Source organism: Cynocephalus volans, chromosome 8 (assembly GCF_027409185.1).
Source record: "Cynocephalus volans isolate mCynVol1 chromosome 8, mCynVol1.pri, whole genome shotgun sequence".
Taxonomy (NCBI): Eukaryota; Metazoa; Chordata; class Mammalia; order Dermoptera; family Cynocephalidae; genus Cynocephalus; species Cynocephalus volans.
The window spans coordinates 80,203,779-80,227,966 of NC_084467.1; the positions used below are offsets into that span (position 1 = coordinate 80,203,779).

The following is a 24,188-nucleotide window of genomic DNA, read 5'->3' on the forward strand; positions in this document are numbered from 1 at the left end:
TCAAAGTCCACCCCAGAGTAACAGAAGAAGAAACTGATCTACCAGATGACCAGAAATCAACATAGAGATACTAGAAATATGAACTGCCACCAAAATAATATAATAATTATCAAGTACCAGAACCTACAGAACAGGGAACCCTTGAAATGAATGGAAATGAATTCCAAGTAACAATCTTAAGGAAACCCAATGAGATAAGAGAAGACTCAGTCAGACAACAAAATGAAACAAGAAAAAATATCCAGGATATGAAGGAGGTAATCTATAAAGAGATTAACACCTTAAAAAAGAATGCAGCAGAACTCTTAAACTAAAGGATTCATTTAATGAAATAAAAAACACACCAAGAGATGAAGCAGTGGATTAGAGCAAGCAGAAGAAAGAATTTATGATCTTGAAGATGGTCTTTAAAAAATAACCCAGGTGGACAAAAAAAAAAAAAAGGAAAAATGAATTTTAAAAAGTGAACAGTCTAATAAAGCTAGTAGACAACCTTAAGCACACAAACGTCTGAAACATGGGTGTTACAGAGAAGAAAGGTAAAAGCATTAAAAATCTATTCAATGAAATAATAACAGAAAACTTCCCAGGTATAGGAAAACATGGACCTTCTAATCTAAGAAGCACAAAGATCCCCAAACAAATACAATCCAAAGAGGTCCTCTCTGAAAACACATTATAGTCAAACTGGCAAAGCTCAGAGACAAAGAGAGAATCCTAGAAACAGCAAGAAAAAGCATCATGTCACTTATAAGGGAACCGTGATCAGAATAACAGCAGACTTCTCAACTAAAACTCTACAGGCAAGAAGAAAATGGGATGACATATTCAAAATACTAGAAGAAAAAACCTGCCAACAAAGAATACTATATCCAGCAAGGCTATCCTTCAGAAATAAGGGAGAAATAGCATATTTCCCAGACAAACAAAAATTGCTGGAATTCATCACCACATGATTAGCCCTGCGAGATCCTCAAGGGAGTCAGTCCTGCATCTGAAATCTGAAAAACAAGAATCACTACCACAAATACATAAGAAAGAACAAAACCCAATGGTAAAATAACAAATGCAAAGGAGAAAGAAAAAAGAAACTAAATCTTACCAACTCAAAAAATCAACAAACATTGAAGATTAATGAAAAGAGGGGAAAAAAGGAACAAAGGATATTGAAATCATCTAAATAAAACATGATAAAATGCCAGCAACCACATAATATGTATTCTTCTCATCAGCACTTGAAACATTGTCCAGGATAGACCACATGTTAGGTCACAAATGAAGTCTCAACAAATTTTAAAAAGTCAAAACCATCCCAAGCATCTTTTCAGTGACAACAGATTAAAACCAGAAATCAGTAACAATAGGCTCCCGAATGACCCATGGAGTCCAAGAAGAAATTAAAGATGAAATCAAAAAATTTCTTGAAACCAACAAAAATAAAGACACATCTTATCAAAACCTGTGGGATACTACAAAAGCAATACTAAGAGATAAGTTTATTGCAATAAATGCTTACATAAAAAAATAGCAAGATTTCAAATAACAATCTAACACTACACCTCAAAGAACTACAAAAACAACAACAATCTAATCCCAAAGTTGGTAGACAGAAAGAAAATAAAGATCAGAGCAGAACTAAATGATAGAGACCCAAAAAATGGATACAAAAGATCAATGACATAAAAAGTCGTTTTTTAGGAGATAAATAAAAAAAATTGACAAACCATTAGCTAGACTAACTGAAAAAGAAGAGAGAACACCCAAATAGCAAGAATTACAAATGAAAAAGGAGACATTACAACTACCAACACAAATATACAAAGAATCATTAGAGACTATCACAAACAACTGTACACCAACAAATTTGAAAACCTGCAGGAAATGGATAAATTTCTGGACACACAAAAACTACCAAGAGTGAACCAAGAAGAAACAGAAAACCTGAACAGACCAATAAAAAGCAATGAGATTGAAGCAATAATCCACCAGTCTCCCAACAAAGAAAAGCCCAGGACTGTACGGCTTTACTGTCAAATTCTACCAAACTTTAAAGAGGAAATAATACCAATTATCTTCAAACTACTCAAAAAAAATTGAAACAGAGGCCACTCTCCCAAACTCATTCAATGAAGCCAGCATCACCTTGATACCAAAACCAGACAAAGATACAACAAAAAAAGAAAACTACAGGCCAATGTCTCTCATGAACACAGACACAAAAATCCTCAACAAAATAGTAGCAAACAGAATACGGCAACACATCAAAAAAATTATACACCATGATCCAATGGGATTCATCCCAGAGTGACAAGGATGGTTTGACATATGAAAGTCAATAAATGTGATACACCACATCAACAAAACTAATGACAAAAACCATACAATTACCACAATAGACACAGAAAAAGCACCTGACAAAATTCAACATCACTTCTTGATAAAGATTCTCAGCAAATTAGGTATAAAAGAAAAGTATCTCAACACAGTCACATCCATATATGACAAGCCCACCACAAATACCACCCTGAGTGGGGAAAACCTGAAAGCTTTTCCTTAAGAAGAGGCACAAGACAAGGCTGCCCATTCTCACCACTCCTATTTAACATAGTATTAGAAGTACTAGCCAGGGCAATCAGGCAAGAGAAATAAAGGGCATCCAGATTGGAAAAGACAGAGTCATACTGTCCCTGTTTGCAGCTGACATTATCCTATACATAGAAAAACCTAAAGACTCTACCAAAAAAACTTAGAGCTGATTAACAATTTCAGTATGCTGCAGGATACAAAACCAACACCCCCAAATCAGTAGTGTTTTTATTCTCCAATGACAAACTAGCAGAAAAAGAAATCAAGAAACTAGGCCCATTTACAATAGTTACAAAAATAAAATAAAATACCTACGAGTCAATTTAACCAAGAAGGTGAAAGATCTCTATGAAGAGAACTACAAATCACTACTGAAAAAAATTAAAGAAGACACAAAAAAGTGGAAAGACATTCCATGCTCCTGGATTGGATGACTCAACACTGGGAAAATGTCCATACTACCCAAAGCTATCTACAGAATCAATGCAATTCCCATCAAAATACTAATGACATTCTTCACAGAAACAGAAAAAACAATCTTAATGTTCACATGAAACAACAAAATAGCTGAATCAATCCTGATAAAAAAAATAAATAAAGCCAGAGGCATAACACTACCTGACTTCAAATTACACTACAAAACTATAGCAACCAAAAAAGCCATGACTGCCATAAAAATAGGCACTCAGAGCAATGGAACAGAATAGAGAACACAGAAATCAACCCACACACTTACAGCCAACAGATCTTTGACAAAGGCAACAAGAATATACACTTGGGAAAAGACTGCCTCTTCAATAAATGGTGCTGGGAAAACTGGACATCCATATGCAGAGGAATGAAACTAGACCTGCACCTCTCATCATATAGCTATATCAATTAAAGCCTTAAGTATAGGACCTGAAACTATAAAACTACTAAAGGTAAACATAGGGGAAACACTTCAGGAAGTAAGATTCAGCAAAGTCTTCATGAGTAAAACCACAGAGGCACAAGCAACAAAAGAAAAAATAAATAACTGGGTTTATATCAAATTAAAAAGCTTCTGCACAGCAAAGGAAACAATCAACAAAGTGAAAAGACAACATACAGAATGTGAGAAAATATTTGCAAACTATACATCTGACAAGGGAGTAATATCAAGAATATACAAAGAACTCAAACAACTATACAGTAAAAATACAAATAACACAATTAAAAAATGGGCAAAGGAGCTGAATATACATTTTTTGAAGGAAGACACACAAATGACCAACAGTACTCAAAATCAAGTACATCAAAAAATGCTCGACATCACTAATCATTGGGAAAATGCAAATTAAAACCATATTAAGGTATCATCTCAACCCAGTTAGACTGACTATAATCAAAAAGATAGAACAACAAATGCTGGTGAGGATATGGAGAAAGGGGAACTCTTTTACACTGTTCGTGGGACTGTAAATTACTACAGCCACTATGGAAAACAGTATGGAGGTTTCTCAAACAACTACAGATAGATCTATGATCCAGCAATCCCACTTGTGGGTATATAACCAAAGGAATGGAAATCATCATGTCAAAGGGATACATACACTCCCATCCTCACTGTAGCTCTATTTACCATAGCCAACATATGGAACCAACTTAAATGACCATCAATGGATGACTGGATAAGGAAAATATGGTATATATACACAATGGAATACTACTCAGCCATAAAAAAGAATGAAATTCTGCCATTTGCAGCAACATGGATGAGTTTGGAGAAAATTATGTTAAGTGAAAAAAGCCAGGCACAGAGGGAAAATTCCACATATCCTCACTCACAAGTGAGAGCTAAGAAAGAAAGAAAGAAGGGAAGAAAGACCACAGTGGTGTGCTGGACTTACAGAGGGAAACAAAAGAACTAGGGTTGCTGGGGATGGAGGTGGGGAGGAGGAGAGGGGCTAGGAACAGGTTGGATGGGGTATACAGGGAATAACTGTAATTTGTGGTGGTGCTATGAGCATGCTAATAGTATTGATCTGATCATTGGGCACAGATGCTAACAGTTCTGTGCCCCATGAATGTGTATAATCAATAAAAAAAAAATCAGTTTTAGTGAAAGATGATAACAGATGCTGGATTTAAAGTAGGTAAAAAAACAAAGATAGAATCACAGGTGCACTAAGATTCATTATCTCATTTAATCCTCAAGATTACTGTTATCCTTATTTTACAGATGAGAAAACTGAGGCTTAGAGATGTCAAGTAACTCGCCCAAGGTTAAGGGATAAACCCAGTTCTCTCATCTCATCTAGAGGACCCTTGAAAGTCCTTCTATTTCCAAAAATAAATGAAAAAATATACCTCTGTTTCTGTTCCACAGTCATCATAAACTTAGCATCCTTCACAAGAACAAAAGCAGCCTGTTGCACACCTTTTCTTGTTGCACAAAACTGAAAATGAATTAATAATTGCTGTATTAACTGTGTTAAAAATTGAACATTACACTAAAAAAAAGCAACCAACATTCCATACCACAAGTGTGGGTTTCTGATCAGAGTATGTTCGTATAACGCTGGCAATTTTGTAGTTGAGGGTTAAATCAAACTTAAATTCAGTTTGGTTACTACTGCAGGGAAATCCAAGGACTACTTTCTGAAGTTTCACTGGTCTATGGCTCTCATCCATTTTCAGACATACAGCAGGTCTTTCACCACCTGAAAGCCATTCTGCAATCTTTAAAAAACAGAAACATGTGTATTAAAATTTTTTTCTAGTAAAGTTCTATGGCAAACCACTGGAAGCCCACTGGTCTCCCCTGTGGGAATGTGGGGTGTGCCACAGGCCTCAATCCCACCACTCCTCCTTCCATCCCATTTCCTTCCCCTTTCCCCTCTCTGTCTCCCTCCCAACTGCTCTACAATAACATTGTAGAATGTAAAAAAATATATTAATAAAAATTTTTTTAAAGTTCTATGGCTAAAAATAACCCAATTGTAGACCACTTTAAAGTCAAGATATAAAAATATTTAATTAAGTGGTGATAGAGTTTGGATATGTTATCCCCTCCAAAACTCATGTGGAAATTTGATCCCCACTGTGCCAGAGTTGGCAACAGATTGAGTCATGGGGGCAGATCTCTCATGAATGGATTAGTGCTCTCCCTAAGTGGGGGGAATATTGAGTGAGTTCTCGTTCTATTAGTTCCCACAAGAGCTGGTTGTTTAAAAAACCCTGGCACCTCCCCTCTCTCTCTCTCTTGCTTCTTCTCGCCATGTGATCTGCTTGCATCTGCCGGCTGCCTGCAGCTTTCTGCTATGAGTAGAAACAGCTTGAGGCCCATGCCAGATGCAGCTGTCCCATAATCATAAGCCAAATAAACCTCTTTTCCTTATAAATTATGCAGTCTCAGGTATTTCTGTGATAGCAACACAAAACAGACTAATACAAGCGGTCTTTTTCAATATTACATGTTCCATTGATATTAATCTATTGATATACTGGTAAGTACTACCAAAAGCAGTATTTCAAGATTGCACCCACTTTCACTTTGGTAAACTTCCAATTAATTATTACTATTTTGTTTTATTTTCCTTCGTAAGAGTCCAAAGTAAAATTAAAATTGATTTTGTCATAGAAATAGAATTTGGCACTATCATTATAACTTTGCTATTTTCCAGAACTATGTCTGGAAATGGCTGACACTTCTTTTGTGTTGTCCTATATGCTAACTGAATAGTAGCAAGTTAATGGTTGGTTTAGGTTGACAAGGGTTGACAATTTTCAAGCAAAGAAGAAATAGTCAAGATGGGAGCACAGAAAGTGCATTTCAGACTCAGTGCTAGAATCACTAGTTTCCAGAGCTGTGGTAAGCAATCCTTATCCTCAGGTAGCTTGGTTAGTAATCAATCTCCACGCCCTGCTATGAAACTGGCCACTGCTTTGACAGGAAGAAGAAAGATTAATGAGTTTCTCGTTGCACAGGAAGAAAATATTAAAATATTCTCAAGGTTAGCACGGGTAGGAATAAGATCACACAAAAACTTATAGTTGAAGAGGAGTAGAAGGCCAAGTATAAAGACCTTAATTTAGGGGAAAATTGAGAAGAGGACCTGAAGAAAGATACAGAGAATCAGCATTCACAGAAGTACTGTTTTCCTCAAAGGGGAAGAGAGTGTGAAGAATTAGAGAGTATTGATACATAATATTGCTTACAAATCAGTAAGAAAAATTTAGTATCCCAATGTGAAAAAAGGATAATGGGCATGATCTGGCAAGTCGTTAGAAAAATAAATTACAATAAAAACCATAAAAATAGTATTGAAGGAAAATATTTAATGACATGGAAATGTTTGTAGGTGAAATGCAGGGCAAAAAAAGAGTATGTACGTTATGATTCCATATATAGATCTGGAAGGACAAACACTAGGTTTAATTTTGTTTCAATATATTTTAAATTCTTCTATATTATTTTTGAATATGAACAAAACAAGCTGTCATTTTAAGAACAAGAAAATGATTAAATTTGCCAAATTAAAAAATAAAGACAAAATTTCCATCAGAGTAGACAAAGTAGCAGCTATTTGTGAAAAAAATTCCTAAAAAGTAGCAGAGAGAAAAAAGCCATACTATAGTAGGCCAAGAAGTAAATAGGAATAAGAAAGTAAAGTGAGATGGTACTACTTTTCAAGAAGTTTGCCTAAAAATTGAAGAAAAAATTAAGTTATATATTCATTATGGAAAGTATAATACTGCATATAATTATTTCTTTACATGTCCATGTACCCCATTAACCATGAGATCCTCCTCAAGGACGGGGTCCATGCATTTTTCACTTTGCATCTACCATTAGTGCTTAACACAACGCCAAGCATAAAGAATTAGGTGCAGGTGGTAATCATCTAAGCAATTATTTTTATTCTCCACCATACTTTGCTATACAACTAGAGTCATCTGGTTACAATATGACTGTAACATATTATTAGCCAAGTTATTATGAGGCATCTGAAACCCATGAAACTAAGACTTTTAGATACCATCAAATAATAGTCTTCCATCAAAAATGTTTTATTAAACATAGTCAACCAAATTTTACAGACTTAATACTGTCATACCTTTGAAATCTAGCCATAACTTTCTATGACATATTTTCCTATTAAACTTATCAAGTGATTGACAAAAAGAACACAGCTCACTTTTCTCTTAGATCAAAATGAGTAAATATTTCACAAGTGATAAAAAACCTGATAGACTAAAATTCTAACTTACATCCTCAGCATTTGGAATTGTTGCTGATACAGCTACAAATCTCATTGGAATAATAGTGCTGGTATTTTCTAAAGTCTTAGGTAAAGACTGTACAGTTTTCATTCTGCTCACTACAACTTCAAGAGTTGGACCACGATTTTCATCTTTTACAATATGTACCTAAGCAGAAAATCAAGAAAATATCATTAGCTATGAAACTAAAAATTTATTTAATTAAAACATGCAATAATATTGACACTCTTCCTTGAGAAAGTGAGCATTTCCCACTTGTAGGGATAGAACAAACATACAGTTCGAAAATGTCTTGTTTCTTCCATCCATTCCAATCATCTTATGTTTATCTCTGAAAATGAATAGTGTTTATTACCTCATCAATGAGAAAGAGTCGAACCAGTTGGACCAATGAGTTGTCTCTCCATTTCCTAGTCATGCTATCCCATTTTTCCTAGAGAAAAAAAGTACAAAGAGTTTAATGTGATAAGGAATTATAATAAATATTATTCAAGATACCAATAAAATTTGAACAGGATATAGTACAAATGATTTGCAATGTTTTGCTTGATGCCTTAAAAGTATCCTTAAAAAGATTTAAAGATTAAAAATTACTTAAAGGATTTTGACAGTTTTACAGGTGTTTAAAAATCTGTGTTCTCAATTGTTTTTAAGTTGAATCACAAAATATTCAAAGTCAATGTTGTATAACCTATTTTTAAGCTCTAGAAAACCTTGGTTCTCCATCTATAATACATAATACTTGGATAAAAGAATATAAGCAATACATACAATTACAAATTATCCACAATAACAAATTGCCTATTCTTTTCCCATTTTTTGTATTTGGTCGTTGGTCTTTTACTTATTGATTTGTAGGCATTCTTTTTGTACCTTAATAATAGTACTTTTTATGTTTCTTTGTTTACATTGCAAATATATGCTTCTAGGTTGTATTTTTCTTTAACTTTTTTTCTTGGTGAAGAGAAATAGATAATTTCTAATAAATCAAGGACATAATAAAGTATAAATAATACCTACAGGAGTTGTCATAATAATATGGGCATGCTGAATTTCAAATAGGTCATCCATTACTGTATCACCAGTGAGTTCTTTACAATTCAATCCTATTGGTCCAAATTTTTCTTTCCAGTCATTAAAACGCTGACTACACAGGGCTTTTATCGGTGCCACTATAACAACGTAAGATATTTATTTGGAATATCAGTAGAATTTTAAAATTATTTCCACAAACTTTGGTTAATAAATTTAGGATAAACAATACACATCTCAGTACTGCCTAGTACTGATGAAGTAAAAGTTAACAATATAGGCATATTATTTAGAGGTATCAAAGGTAATCACCAAAAAACTAAAATTAGAAATAGAAGTGATTGCTCAGACAAAGAGTAACTAAAAGTGAAGAGAGGTAGGACAGGAGATGACTGTTTTTCATTATAAGCCCCTTTGTGATATTTGATTTTTTTAACCATGTGTGTATATTACTTTAATGAAAAAAAATTTTTAAATACTCACCTAAGGAGAGCAGAAGTTCCTGTGCAAATTTCTAGAATTATAAAATGTTTGATTTTATTTGTTCATTTGGCCTGTCCTTTTAAAAATAAGCATGTAAAGGTCAAATTCTCAATTCAAATATTACTTTTTATTTATAATTCTGGGAAAATGTGTTTTGAATTTAATGTAACAGACAAGACCAACTGTAAAATGTCTTCATAAAAACAAATGGAAAGCCAAGTAATAATCCCTATGGCTTGAACTTGAATTTATTTCTTCGTTTTACTTCAATGGATTTTTCATTATTATAATTAATCATACTCTTACAATATATAAATACTTACTGTAAACAATTTTAATGTTCGACCATGGCAATGGTACTTCCATTAACAATCTTGTTATAGCTAGTTCAAACACTACTGTTTTTCCAGAACCAGTTGGAGCACAAATCACAAAATTCCTATCTGTGTAAAGAAGCTAAAAAATAAAATTTAATCAATCATATAAAATACAGAATTTTTCACACACATTCTAAATTTGTTAGAAAATATGCCTTAGAAAAACTCTAATAATAGTTCAAACATTTTTACGTCTAAAATTATTAAAATTGTAACTTTGCTCCAGACCCCCTACCCTCAAAAAATAACACTACTAATATTTCATCATGCAAATTATCTGTCAAAGTGATAGGTTAGACCTAGAAAAAAATCATACCTTTAGCTTTCAGAGAAATTCTATCTAAATCTAAATAAATACAAACCAGTCCACCTATGGAAATCACATGTTCTCATTTAATAAACATTTTCTGAACTCCTATAATATACTACACACTAGGTATGGCATCGGGGACATAAAGATGTGACCTCGGCCCTGACCTTAGTGAGGACACAAGCTAGTGAGAAGAGGCAGATTAAGTAAACAATTATAATAAATACTTACATCATCAAAGGCTTTGGACTGTATGTAGTTGAAATATGGGAATTCTTTAAAAACACTTCTAAATTTTGCCGCTTACAATAACATTAAGGAGTCAAATGTTCAAAACTTTAAGAATTGGTTACTTTTAATTTAAAAATTCAAGTTTTTTTAATTTTTCATTTATTTTTTATTTTTTATTGTAACAGTTGATTGTACATATCTGTGTGCAATATGTGATGTTCAAATCAGGACAATTAGTATATCCAACATAAAAATTCGGATAAAGTGACATTGACCCTGACAATTTAATGATGAGGCTTTAACATTTGTTATTTTGGCATCCTAAGAAAGGAATTAACAAATTATTCCAGTCTCCAGTCACATTCCATATTCTGAAAAGAACTTGTAAAGTCCCTATTGGGAAACAAGAGGTTATTTAAGGGTTACAACTTGAGGGATTAATATCATGGGAGAGATGTAAATACATACAGGCAAGTATACCAGAAGTACACTTCTAGTTTATCTTTTCCAGAGTAGTATTTTTTCTTTATCTTTTTTCAAGACAATTCACCTTGACTAAGCCACTTGATTTTTATCTCTTTTTAAATGTTCAGAATTTCACTTATTAACTGTTAATCGTGCTTCATTAGCTGATGTGTGTTTCTAGTCACCTAATGCTGAATTCCTTTGTTTTTGATAATTTATTTGTGTTAAATGGTGGTTTAATTGTAATGATCAGCATACAGGCTCAACAGGAAAAACTTAAATCATCCTGACCTTGTAAGAAAGTTCAAAAATATGAATAGATATGAAGAATAAACTCCAACGTAAGGGTTTATTGCAAGCTTAGAAGATATTTGTACTTAATGGGACTCTTCTTACTCTGAGTGACAAATAAATGTTGTCAAGTACATTTACTGAACACTATATTCAGAATACATTATGGTTGACCCTTGAACAACTCGGGGGTTGGGATGCCAACCACCCCACACAGTCGAAGATCTGCATATAACTTTTGATTCTCCCAAAACTTAATTACTTAACTACTACAGCTCGTACTGTATTCAGGGGATAGGAAGGCCAACCTTTCCTATCTGTGGATTCCACAGGGCCAACTGCGGGACTTGAGCATCCATGGATTTTGGTATGTGAGTCCCGGAACCGGAACCGATCCCCAACAGGTACTGAGGGACCAATGTACTTAAGTACATAGTGCGCTTCCCCACAGGTCGCAGACGGGGGTGGGGGACCTTTGTTTCTTAAGTATTAGTTAACTGCTAATTAGTAGGCTAACAATGAATAGCCTACTATTAAGTAGGCTACTTAAATGGTTAGGTATGTCATGTGTTCATAAATATAATGTTCCAATATATTTATTGAGAAAAATCTGCATATAAGTGGACTCACATTATGTATCTAAAAAAATCATAATAAAATAATAAAAAATCTGCATATAAGTTCGAATCCATGTTGTTCAAGGGTTTGCTGTACTAGATTTAGAAAGCTGCAGGAAGCTGTAAATAAAAAAGAAAATGATTTCCTACAATTAAGGCTGTTATAATCTACTAGGAGATATAAGACAAACAATAATTTATATACTGAGAACCAAATAAAGTTATTTAAGCAATTATATTTTCACAAAAATATACAAGAATCAATGGATTGCTGTGGTGATCCTGTTAAAACTTAAATTGGTTAGAGCGCAGTGTTATCACACCAAAGTCAAGGGTTTTGATCCCCAAGCCGACCAACCATCAAAAAATACAAAAAAAACTTAAATCAGATCGTATGGCTTCTTTGTTCAAATTCCCCACTTTCTCTGAAAGTATATGGCTACAAGGCCCTACACGATCTTATCTCCCTACTACCTCTCTCCCACCCTCTATCTTTATCTCTCTGACCTCATGTCCTACTACTCTTCCCCCCGACTCATCTCTTCTATACTGGACTCTGCTGTTCTTCTAAAACATCAGCCACATTCCTGCCATGAATCATCCCCTCTGCCTAGACTGTTCTTTCCTACATATTTCCTTGGCTCTTTCACCTCCTTTAATTGCTTAAATCTCATCTTCTCAAGAAGCCTTACTCTAATTATTTAATTCTACATCCTGAGCTCTCAATCTCAGAAGTCTCAATTTAATCCTCTTAACCTTTTCTACTTTTGTCTTTTCCCATAATACTCATCACCTCCTAAAATACTATATGACTTATAGTATTGCAGTTTTACTTTATTGCAATTTTACTGTTGCAATTGTTCAGATCTATCCTCTTCCCACCCTCATCCCAAGAATGTGAACTCCCTAAGGGCAAGGATTAATTGTCCGCTTTCTTAACTGACATCCCAAATACCTAGAATGGTGCCCGACACACAGTAAGCACTCAGTTAATACAGGTTTGCATTTATTAAATCAAGCAATTAATTTATACATCATTTTACTTTCAGTTGTGCAGAGTGTCATAATATTTGTGCCAAAACAAAAAAGTAATTTTGAGTTTGTCAATCCATCAGCTTTTGAAGAAATCTCATTTTTTCCTTCAAAAATATGTATCTCCCTATAAAATATTTATTTGTAACAAGCTCACAAGTGGGTCATCATGCTGGTTTTTCTCTCATTAGGTAATTCCACATCAATTTATATTCACAAAAATGAATCTTTGATTCAGAATAAACATAGAATCAGTTTTACAGCTCATGAGAAAACTCAACTACTAACGTCATTTATCATCACTATCTACTCCTGAAATCAAATTTTTCCTTTCATTCAACAAAAGCTCAGCAGTGTCACTGCAATTATATGGATGTTATAACGGCGGAAAATGTCTGCAGAACTGAAAATGACAAGAGTACTGTGGCAGAATCAATCTGACAAAACTTTCATTGTCCTGAGGATTCAAATACAGTAAAATATAATGAAAAAGAACCAGAAAATAAGTTGTGTCAAAGAAATCCACAAACTCTCAAATTATTATGAATAGCATTCGCTCTTCCACTATAAACACATACTTGGAAACAGTAAAGTATAGCAGTTCAGTGAGTTTGACAGCAAATGAACTTTTTGGACAATAAACCAATGCACACAACTATAGGCAGTTGTCTTAACTAACAGACACCTAAACAACAGAACCACTTCAGCTATACTAATATAGCATGAAAATCTTTTAAAATCTTCAGAGGGGAATACTATATTATGGAAAGGCTTCCAGTAAAGGGTAAGAAGAATCTCCCAGCATATAGACAATAAAACAATCTTAAACTGCTTATTGCTAATCTATTTCCTATGTTCCCATCCTATTTAGATCACCAGAGAAACTGAAGTGCAGCAGGACTGAGACACCATGCTGAACAGAAACACTAAAGACTGGCTATGTCTACAGTTAATATACCATCATGTATAAGCTTCTTATTGTCCCCCCTTCCCTACACCCCATTTTTTTTTTTTTTTTTTTTTTTTTTGGCTTTTTCTGTGACCAGCCACACCGCGCTCAGCCAGTGAGCGCACCGGCCATCCCTATATAGGATCGGAACCCACTGTGGGAGCGCTACTGCGCTCCCAGCGCTGCACTCTCCCGAGTGCGCCACGGGGTTGGCCCCCCTACACCCCATTTTAACTCAATTCAGTTACCTGCACCCATTTTAACTCAATTCAGTTACCTGCACTGGAGGCAACTTTTCATGAGTGGTCAGGCAAATATTTTCCAACCATACTTCAGAATTATCTCAGATGATCCCCAGAGTACCCTAGATTTCTCTAGTTCAGCTGCCCAATATTTGTATTCACTTTCTGTTTTGCCTACTAGACCATAACTATTGTGGATTCTAGAGCACTCCCCAGCTCTAATTGAGTCTCTAATTTCACATTCCTAAAGCATCGATAAAATTACATGCTTTCTCTTCATTGCTTAATAAATTTATTAAAAATTAAAACAAAATGCTAAGGGAGTAGACCTTCGGTATTCTCAACACACACACATAAATGGTAACTACGTAAGGTAATGCATATGTTAATTAGCTTGATTGTGGTAATCATTTTCACAATGTATACATATAACAAAATGTCATGTTGCATACATATATAACAATATATGTTGTGTACATATATACAAATATACATAATTTTTATTTGTCAATTATACCTCAATAAACTTGAGAAAATAAAAATAAAAACCAAAAACATTTGACCTTGGTATTCATGACATTAAATGATCTGATCTTAAGATACCATTCCAACATTATTTCCTACTACTCCTTTAATCACATCTTTCGCTTCAGCCAAGCTGGAAGGCTTGGTCTTTCTAAACATATTTCACACTTTTTTACCCTCACCTTTGCTCATGGCTACTTGTACTTCACCAGAAAAACTTCTTTACTTTATCTGTCTTTCAATGGATTTGGAGATAGGAGGATAAATAAGACATGGTCCTTGCCTGCAAGGAGTTCATATGTCATTGGGAAATAGTCACAAAAATAGCTGGTGAATTAAAATAAAATAAGTACACTATTACAGGCATACACAGGGTGTTAAAGAAACAAAGAGGACGTTACCTCCAGGACACACAGACATACTCAAAATATTTATACTTGAAATTCCCAGACATGTAAATTGGATTATATGTATAAACTCCAAATTAGGTTCTTAAAATATATTAGATTTGTAAAAATGTCCCCAACCCACAAAATGTCCCATTCCTATCCATTTCCCTTACTTAGTTTAACCCAATATGGCTGTTCTTATTCAAAATATAAGAACTTATCTGTTATCTACTTGTAAGTAAATATGCTCAGAGCTCTGCCAATAACACAAATCTGATTTCTGTACTTATCTTGCCACAGACTGGTAACAAACAGTTCACAAATTGGCACCAATGTGCAGGCCACACTTTGTCACACTATCATATACATGTATCTCGTACATGAACCGAAAAATTTACTTTCCGTTTATTTCTGTGTCAACCAAAATAAACAAACAGGAACACAATGAAACAAAATGTTTAAAAATTATGATTTCATAAATATAAAGCAACTGTTGTAAATAGTTTAAAGGATACGGATTTCTGTGACAGCCTTCAAGGAACCTAAACCATTTTCTGTTACCCCTAAAAAAAAATCCCACAGTTATATGGATATTTTTTAACCTTTTCCATAAAAATTGCATAACTTTTTACTGAGAGCAAAGTTAAAAATATTTTCTTAACACGTAACTAAAAATATTTTTAACACATAGCGCATCTTAAAAAAATGGAACATAATAAAGAAATGCAGAAATTGCACATAGATACCTACTCAAATTTACTATATTTTTGTAATTTTCCCTATGCTAAGAAATACAAATTAGTTTGTACTTTTATAAAAGTCACTGAAAAAGCAAGGAATTACCTTGAATATCATGAGGCTGGGAAGCAATTGAAAAAGATGGTGCTTTGAGTATGACTTCTCCAATTTCAGAAGCAGAAAAAGCATCATTTGCTGTAAACACATTTGTAGAATATTGAGGTTTCTGCTTACTATTGCTATAGTTCCACGATTTCCCTCTGTTTATTTCTGTTTGAACAACTTTCACTGAGCCAATGTGAGAATCCAAGTTTGCATTTTCATTAGAGTAAGCATTCCCACATAAATTGTCAGATACTTTAAATAATCTGCAAAACAAAAACAAAACCACACATTTTTCACTTTAACAGTTGCTTAGAATATGAAAAACTAGCATAAAATTGGCTACTTGAAAAATACCCACAGATTATGGTTTATTCAAATAAAAAAGTTAATCATTCTCCTAAAACATGACTTGCTAAGTTTATCACTGAATTAAGTCTTTTTGCTTTCCTAAAATGCAGATAAATCCATCTGTGGTAGCCAGCCCCTGAAATGGCCCCAGTGATCTTGCCTCTTGGTTTCCACACCCTTTTGCAGTCTCCTATAAACTGAATTGCTGAATGAGGACTGGCCCATGTAACTAGTAGAGTACTGCAGGAATGCAAGTGTGTGACTTTCAAGGCTAGGTCATAAAAGACATTCTCCCTACTGCCAGGTCTCTTATATTGCTAATGCTGTGGGGAGCTAGCCACTATATCATGAAAACACTCAAGCAACCCTACGACAGGCCCAGGTAGAGAAGTACTAAGGCCTCCTGTCAACAACCAGCACCAACTTGCCAGCCAAGGTGAGCAAGCCATCTTGAAAACAAATCCTTTAGCCCCTGTCAAGCTTTCAGATGATTGCAGCCTGGCTAACATTTTGACTGTAGCCTTGTAATGGGCCCCCAACATCTTCATGCATTCTAATGAAAGACCCAAGCCAGAACTACCAATTAAGTTATTCTTAAATTCCTACCCTACAGAAAAGAAATAAAAATATTTATTGTTGTTTTAAGCCACTAAGTTTTGGGATAATAGATAACTAGTGTACTATTTAAAGTCAGTAAAGTCATTTAAAGTCAGTAAAGTACTTGAGAGAAAGAGAAAAAATCCACTAAATACAATCACATAAAAGAGAGACTTTTATTCACCTAACAATAGTAGTAGTTAAATTCAACTGAAGTGATTCGTTATACAAATAGATTAACATACTTATATTAAATTTATAGAAATAAATTAACATACTTGTCATGAATTTAAAGTTGTCAGTAACTGCATTTGACTCCACAGAAGCTACCAGACAACATATATACAATTTTCCTAGCTAGTCAACATAGGGTGGCATAGCTTGCACCCCACCCTCCCCCCCAAAAAAGGAAAAGATGTAAACTAAATTTATAAGCAGATCAAAATGTCCCAAACACTATTCAATAGCCATTTCAGTGTAAGAAATAACTTCTTTGCAAAGTTCTGGAAAACAAGGAGATGCCATTTGTATGACTGTATTTAATCATATTCAACTGATCAAAAGACAATCTAAAAAAGTATCAAAGTATTTATCAAAGTAATTTGTTCAGGCACCAAGCCTATTCACTGGGGAAGGGACTGCCTCTTCAGCAAATGGTGCTGGGATAACTGGATATCCATACGCAGGAGAATGAAACTAGATCCATACCTCTCACCGTATACTAAAATCAACTCAAAATGGATTAAGGATTTAAATATACACCCTGAAACAATAAAACTTCTTAAAGAAAACATAGGAGAAACACTTCAGGAAATAGGACTGGGCACAGACTTCATGAATACGACCCCAAAAGCACGGGCAACCAAAGGAAAAATAAACAAATGGGATTATATCAAACTAAAAAGCTTCTGCACAGCAAAAGAAACAATTAACAGAGTTAAAAGACAACCAACAGAGTGGGAGAAAATATTTACAAAATATACATCTGACAAAGGATTAATATCCAGAATATATAATGAACTCAAACAACTTTACAAGAAGAAAACAAGCAACCCAATTAAAAAATGGGCAAAAGAGCTAAGTAGGCATTTCTCTAAGGAAGATATACAAATGGCCAACAGAAATATGAAAAAATGTTCAACATCACTCAGCATCCGGGAAATGCAAATCAAAACCACACTGAGATACCATCTAACCCCAGTTAGGATGGCTAAAATCCAAAAGACTCTGAATGATAAATGCTGGCGAGGTTGCGGAGAAAAAGGAACTCTCATACATTGTTGGTGGGACTGCAAAATGGTGCAGCCTCTATGGAAAATGGTATGGAGGTTCCTCAAACAATTGCAGATAGATCTACCATACGACCCAGCTATCCCACTGTTGGGAATATACCCAGAGGAATGGAAATCATCAAGTCGAAGGTATACCTGTTCCCCAATGTTCATCGCAGCACTCTTTACAATAGCCAAGAGTTGGAACCAGCCCAAATGTCCATCATCAGATGAGTGGATACGGAAAATGTGGTACATCTACACAATGAAATACTACTCAGCTATAAAAACGAATGAAATACTGCCATTTGCAACAACATGGATGGACCTCGAGAGAATTATATTAAGTGAAACAAGTCAGGCACAGAAAGAGAAATACCACATGTTCTCACTTATTGGTGGGAGCTAAAAATTAATATATAAATTCACACACACACACACACACACACACACACACACACACACACACAACGGGGGGGGGTGGGGGAAGAAGATATAACAACCACAATTACTTGAAGTTGATACGACAAGCAAACAGAAAGGACATTGTTGGGGGGAGGGGGGAGGGAGAAGGGAGGGAGGTTTTGGTGATGGGGAGCAATAATCAGCCAAAATGTATATCGACAGAATAAAATGAAAAAAAAAAAAAAAGAAAGAAATGAAAAAAAAAAAAAAAAAAAAAAACCAAAGTAATTTGTTCACAATAGCATAGCCCTAAGGGGTGAAATAACCATTAAGGTTCCTAATACAATACATCTTATAGAACAAGTAATGGGGATGACAGCAGGTACCCATCTTACAAAATTGTGTAGGAAATGACACACAAGCAAGCACTGTGAAAATACAGAATACTTTCTAAATTATTTTTACTATTTCAATGAGATGTTTTTGCATAAGAACCATTCTTTCAAAACACTTGACAGAAAAATGTGTTTTAGAACAAATTTTGTAGAGTTGCATCCTCCAATGCCAGCAGTTCTATCTTTGAAGACAGAAAAATCAAAAGCAGGTTGTTAGGAGATAATACAGTAGAATCCCATTATAAAACAGTATTGAGGACAAGGAAAACACGTTATAGGATAACTCCTAGCTATATGCTGTGATATTGGCTAAAAGCATGAACTTTGGAATCAGACTACAAAGCCTCTCCACTTTCCAGCTGTGTGACTTTAGAGTTTGAAAAAAGTTTTGCATATTATAAAAATATTATCCACATATGAGTTACCTAAATTCTCTGGACTCCAGATTCTCTCTAGGTCCTCCAGAACTCCCACTCTATAAATTTCCCCACATTCTCAACTTCTTCACTAATGGTTTTATTTACTCCATGGTCTTAAAAACATATATGGTTCTCCCATGAAAAAGTCTTGCTCCTTAAAAAATCTTAAGTGGAAACTCCTAATTGTCTCACATCCAATGTACTTGAAGCTTGTGAGTCTTTGTCTTCCTCTCCATCTCAAATCTAGATCATTATCCTTCCACTCTCACAAAAGGATCTGTGCTATCTAGCTATACAACCTTATAACTCTCCTCATCACATAATCATATTTCTACCTTCTGGTCACTTTAGAATCTTTCCCTCTCAATCCCAAATTCTGCCATCATTCTGCATTCTTCAACATTCATACAAACAACCCATTTAAAATCCTACCCTGAATGATGAATCCTTAGCTTTCTCCTTCACATGGCCTCAGTCACCTACTGTCTCAACCCTAGACTTTGTAACTATCCAGAACTGCTCCTTCTCTAAAGTCAATAATTGTGATATATCATTTTCTGACCACAACCTCCTATCTTTTTACTTGTTTGTTCAAGGTACTAAGGAGGTCAAACAACAAATTAAGTGTAATTAATCTCCCTATTTTCTCCCAAACTATCTTCCCCTTCTTTTTTCGCATCCACATTTAATGGATTTAGATTCCACGACCTATCTTTTCAACCACTTCCTTAGTAATATTCTAAATTCCTCTCCCTTTTTGTCCTTTCATCATACTTATGTTGCAAAACCTCAATCCTAGATAAATCTATCTACTTTTTTTTTGGTAATTGCAGCCAGGCAGTGGAACGCTACTGAATAAAAAAGCACAACTGTTGGATAGATGGGTAATATTAAAATTTAGAGTGATCATCAGCAAGATAGCAGGATACAAGACCAATATACAAAAATCAACTATATGAGAGTACTTCAAAAAGTTCATGGAAAGATTCATATTATCTTTTAATTCTATTTTTCAAGGAACTTTTTGAAGTATCTTTGTGTTTCTACACAGTAGTGTTGCAAATCCAAAGAAATTAAGAAAAACTTTTCATTTATAATAGCATCAAAAAAGAACAAAACATTAGGAATAAGTTTAACAAAATAAGCTGACTTTTTTTTCCTACTGAAAACCATAAAAAATCATTGAAAGAAATTAAAGAAAACCTAGATAAATAAAAAGACATCTCATGTTCATACATTGGAAGACTTCATATTGTTAGGATAGCAATACTCCACAAGTTGATTTACAGATTCAATACAATCCCTATCAAAATCCCAGCCAGTTTCTTTGCAGAAATTAAAATCAAAATAATTGTCATATTATAAAGTAATCAATTATTTTTAGTTATTTACTATCTATTTTTCCCCAGTAAATTGTAAGCTCCCTAAAGGCAAAAACCTATGACTGGAATTGCAAAACTAACAGAATGTCTGGCACAAACAAGAGACTACTTATTGTTGCTGTTTCTCTCATTCACATTCTACCATATTTAATACTTTTGTATGTACACATATTTAACTTTATTTACTGAATATAATTTATTTCATTTAATTAATTACCTTTTCCGGAACACTGATGTGCTCTCTCCTTTATCTTCTGCAAAATTAACTAATTTTTTCTCATCAGAAACATTCTTCTCAGGTGCTATTTCAGTGCCAATGTGATGTTTATATTTCTGAGAAGAACCATATGTCAGCTTGCCAGTAACATGTCGTAAGTCATTGTTACCTACCCCTCGTAAATTTAGATCATCTTGTTCATTTTTATTAGCAGGATAGGCAAACTGAAATTTTTGTGTTAGTGAAACATAATTTGTGTCTTCATTGGTCATCTCTAAATTTGAGGTTAACATTTTTGGCCTCTTTTCCTGACCTACAAAAAAGGAATATATTAATTATTACATGTTCTTCATGAAAATAAATTTTCAAAATGATGATGGAAAATTTTAATAAAAATTTTCAAAAGAGTTTAGGAGTTAAATATGAAAAGCAAAAGGAAAGTATTAGTACAGTAACAAGATAATCTGTAATACAACATATGGTTTTGAAATACAGACACTCAGAAATTAATTCAGAATTATTGAAATTAAATTTGAAATTTATAAAGAACCTGCATTATAAAATAGGTTTAACTCCTGATCCAGAAAATAACCATAATTATAATTTTTAACTATTCTGTTACTAGAAAGATATAAATTATACAAACAATTATGAAGATTTTTAAATGTTTACAAATAATTCACACATAGAAATACAATGACCAATCATATAAAATGTTACTGAATATGATCCAGTATCAAAATATATAAGATGATGCTTTTAACTTTGTAATCTTGCTTCTAAAATCAAGATAAAGTAATGTTCTCATCAAGGTGACAGAATTTTAAAGGTTTCTTTATAGAGACTTTTCAAGAATCTTTGGGAGGTTTAGGGAGAGTTTACAGGCCTTATTAGGGCTTAAATTTGCTTTACCATCTCTCTCTATATATGAAGTATATACTATATATGCTATATATTATTTGATACAAGAGTGTATATTTTTTATATAAAACATATATACAAATTATGAAGCTTAATAAAATGTATATGCATGAATCTATGACTCAATTTAAAAATTAAAATTGTACCAATATCACATTAGATCACATTAATTGTTTAAGTGTGCTGCTTTTGAAGTTTATAAAAATGGTATCAAACTATACACAATCTTCTGCAGGGACCTGGTTACCGGAGGATGTTACCATTAGTAAAGGGCAAGGCAAAACTGAACAGCAGTGCTATGGGTTGAATGTGTCCCCAAAGGTTCATATAATCCCCACTGTAACAGTATTGAGAGTGGGAAATCCTATTATGGTCATTGAAAGATGGAGCCTTTAGATTAGATTAGATTAGATTGTGAGGAACAAGCCCTAGTGAATGGATTGATCCATTCATGGAATAATAAATTGATGGTTTAATGGGTGGTAATGGGTGGTAATGGGTGTGATTCTGATAGCTTTACAAGGAAAGCAGGTAAGTATGTTAGCTCTCCCTTGCTCAGCTATTTCGCCATGTGACACCCTGCATTGCTGTGAAGATTCACCACCCAGCAACAAGGCCCTCACCAGATATATTCCCTGGACTTTGGACTTCCCAGCCTCCAAAATTGTAAAGAATAAATTTATTTCTTTATAAATTACCCAATTTCAGGTATTTTGTTATAAGCAACAGAGACAGACTAATAGAAGCAGTGACAGGAGTTTTAATGTTAAGAGAAAATGTATTCACAGAACAACACTCAGAACAAGTGTGTATGACATCATATTGTGTGCATATTCATAGGCATATGTACATATTCATGTATGCAGAAGAGAAATGTTTTAGATTTTAAAATTTGGTGAGCACTATTTTGAAAAAGAGAAGTCTCTGACATTCATTTTATTTCATTGAAATAAAGGAATTAATACTTCGATGTATTGCTAGACTTTTTTTATATTGACATGAACTGCAGGGGATTGGCTTTGCAATAAATATATGATACTTTACCTAACAGTTTATGACTTTCTATTTCTTCCTCTAAATTCTGAGTATCTGGAATTTCTGAAATCAATGGAGCAGGAGGGAGAAACCAATCCAACAATTTTTCATTGTCAGAATAACTATGTAAAATACAAAAATGTGAATATATATGTTAATAAGGGTATAACATCAGAAACTATGTATTTATTAAAGATTACTCAATTACAGACTCAAACATTGTGTAAACTAACCTTGTCACCACTTTGCTTTATCCCTATACTGCAGCATTCTCAACCTTTTTTCTCTTCTGTGTCACAGAATTAACGGTATTGCTGTGTGAGATATGCTTCCTAAATAATGGCTGTAACTCCATCTCTTTCTTCAATTCAAATGCTAGTGACAGAAATCTTAAATCTGTTCCAATATATTTTTTAAAAGTAGTAAATCATTCTCAAACTTTAACATTTTAACTATCAGAAGCAACAAATTACTTATGACCTACCTCACAACTAATCATGGGCCATCAATGTGTAAATGCACCATTACTGGTATTCTAGAGTATTTCTACAACATTAAAAAAATTAATGTCCTAACCCAGATAATCTTGGTCCAGAACCATCTACAAACCACAGAAAATCCAAGAAACCAGTTGAAACTGACAATCCCTTTATAAATGTACAGTAATTGATGAGATTTTTCCACTCTGTTGGCATCTTTAATCACTACTTGTCTTTCAGCTGTGATCCTGTTAACTGATTGCTGTGGACTGAATGTTCCCCCAAAACTCACTGAAGCTTAACCTCCATTGTAACAGTGCTAAGAGGTTGGGAAATCTGATTACAGTATTGGAAAGGTGAGGTCTTTAACTGGTGATTAGACTGTGAGGACTGTGCCCTCACAAATGGATTGATGCATTCATGGAGTAATAGGTGTGATTCTGATGGCTTTATAAGGAGGGCAAGTGAGAGGATTAGTTCTCTCTTGCTCAATCGATTCTTGCCATGTGACACCCTGGTTGCCATGAGACCCTGTAAAGTTTCCACCCAGAAAAAGGGCCTCACCAGATGTGTCCCCTGGCCCTTGGACTTCCCAGCCTCCAAAACTGTTAGAAATAAATTTCATTTCTTCATAAATTACTGAATAACAGAATGTTGCCAATGAGAGAAGCTCACTAGAAATTCAATGCCCAGGGCTTTTATTTGGAGCTAATCATACAAGCATCTCCTGTTTGGCACATGCCTAAATTCCAGACTCCTAGAAGAAAAGCAGGTGTTCAGCATTAACCATGTTACTTGGATAAACAGTTTACACACAGTGAGCCACTGTTACCAGTTAATGCTGGGAACCTCCCTGAAATCTAAGTTCTGAAACTCCAGGCAAAGGATAACCTTGCAAGCAGGCATTTTCAAGGATAGCAGTTTAGACCTGTCATGTTAACTTTTTTCTGCATAGAGACTATTCCAGAAAATCCAAGAAAGAGGATAATGAGATACAAGAAGCACACATCATTTCCTTTATATTTCCACTGTCACTATGGTAATCAAGGCTGGAAATATAAAGGAAATGATGAATTTAAAAAAGCATTGTAAGGATGATA

General features: G+C 34.1%; 1 protein-coding gene across 1 annotated transcript in view; it reads right to left on the bottom strand.

The window, feature by feature from the left end:
• The window catches only part of HFM1 (helicase for meiosis 1), an 85,822-nt gene that overhangs the window by 59,418 nt on the left and 2,216 nt on the right, over positions 1 to 24,188 (bottom strand). Inside the window, 11 exon segments of the mRNA XM_063105302.1 lie at positions 4,918 to 5,006; positions 5,089 to 5,289; positions 7,822 to 7,980; positions 8,189 to 8,266; positions 8,854 to 9,005; positions 9,672 to 9,804; positions 10,267 to 10,337; positions 15,292 to 15,339; positions 15,620 to 15,882; positions 20,654 to 20,966; positions 22,619 to 22,731. Of these exon segments, the coding sequence (XP_062961372.1) occupies positions 4,918 to 5,006; positions 5,089 to 5,289; positions 7,822 to 7,980; positions 8,189 to 8,266; positions 8,854 to 9,005; positions 9,672 to 9,804; positions 10,267 to 10,337; positions 15,292 to 15,339; positions 15,620 to 15,882; positions 20,654 to 20,966; positions 22,619 to 22,731 (1,620 nt within the window).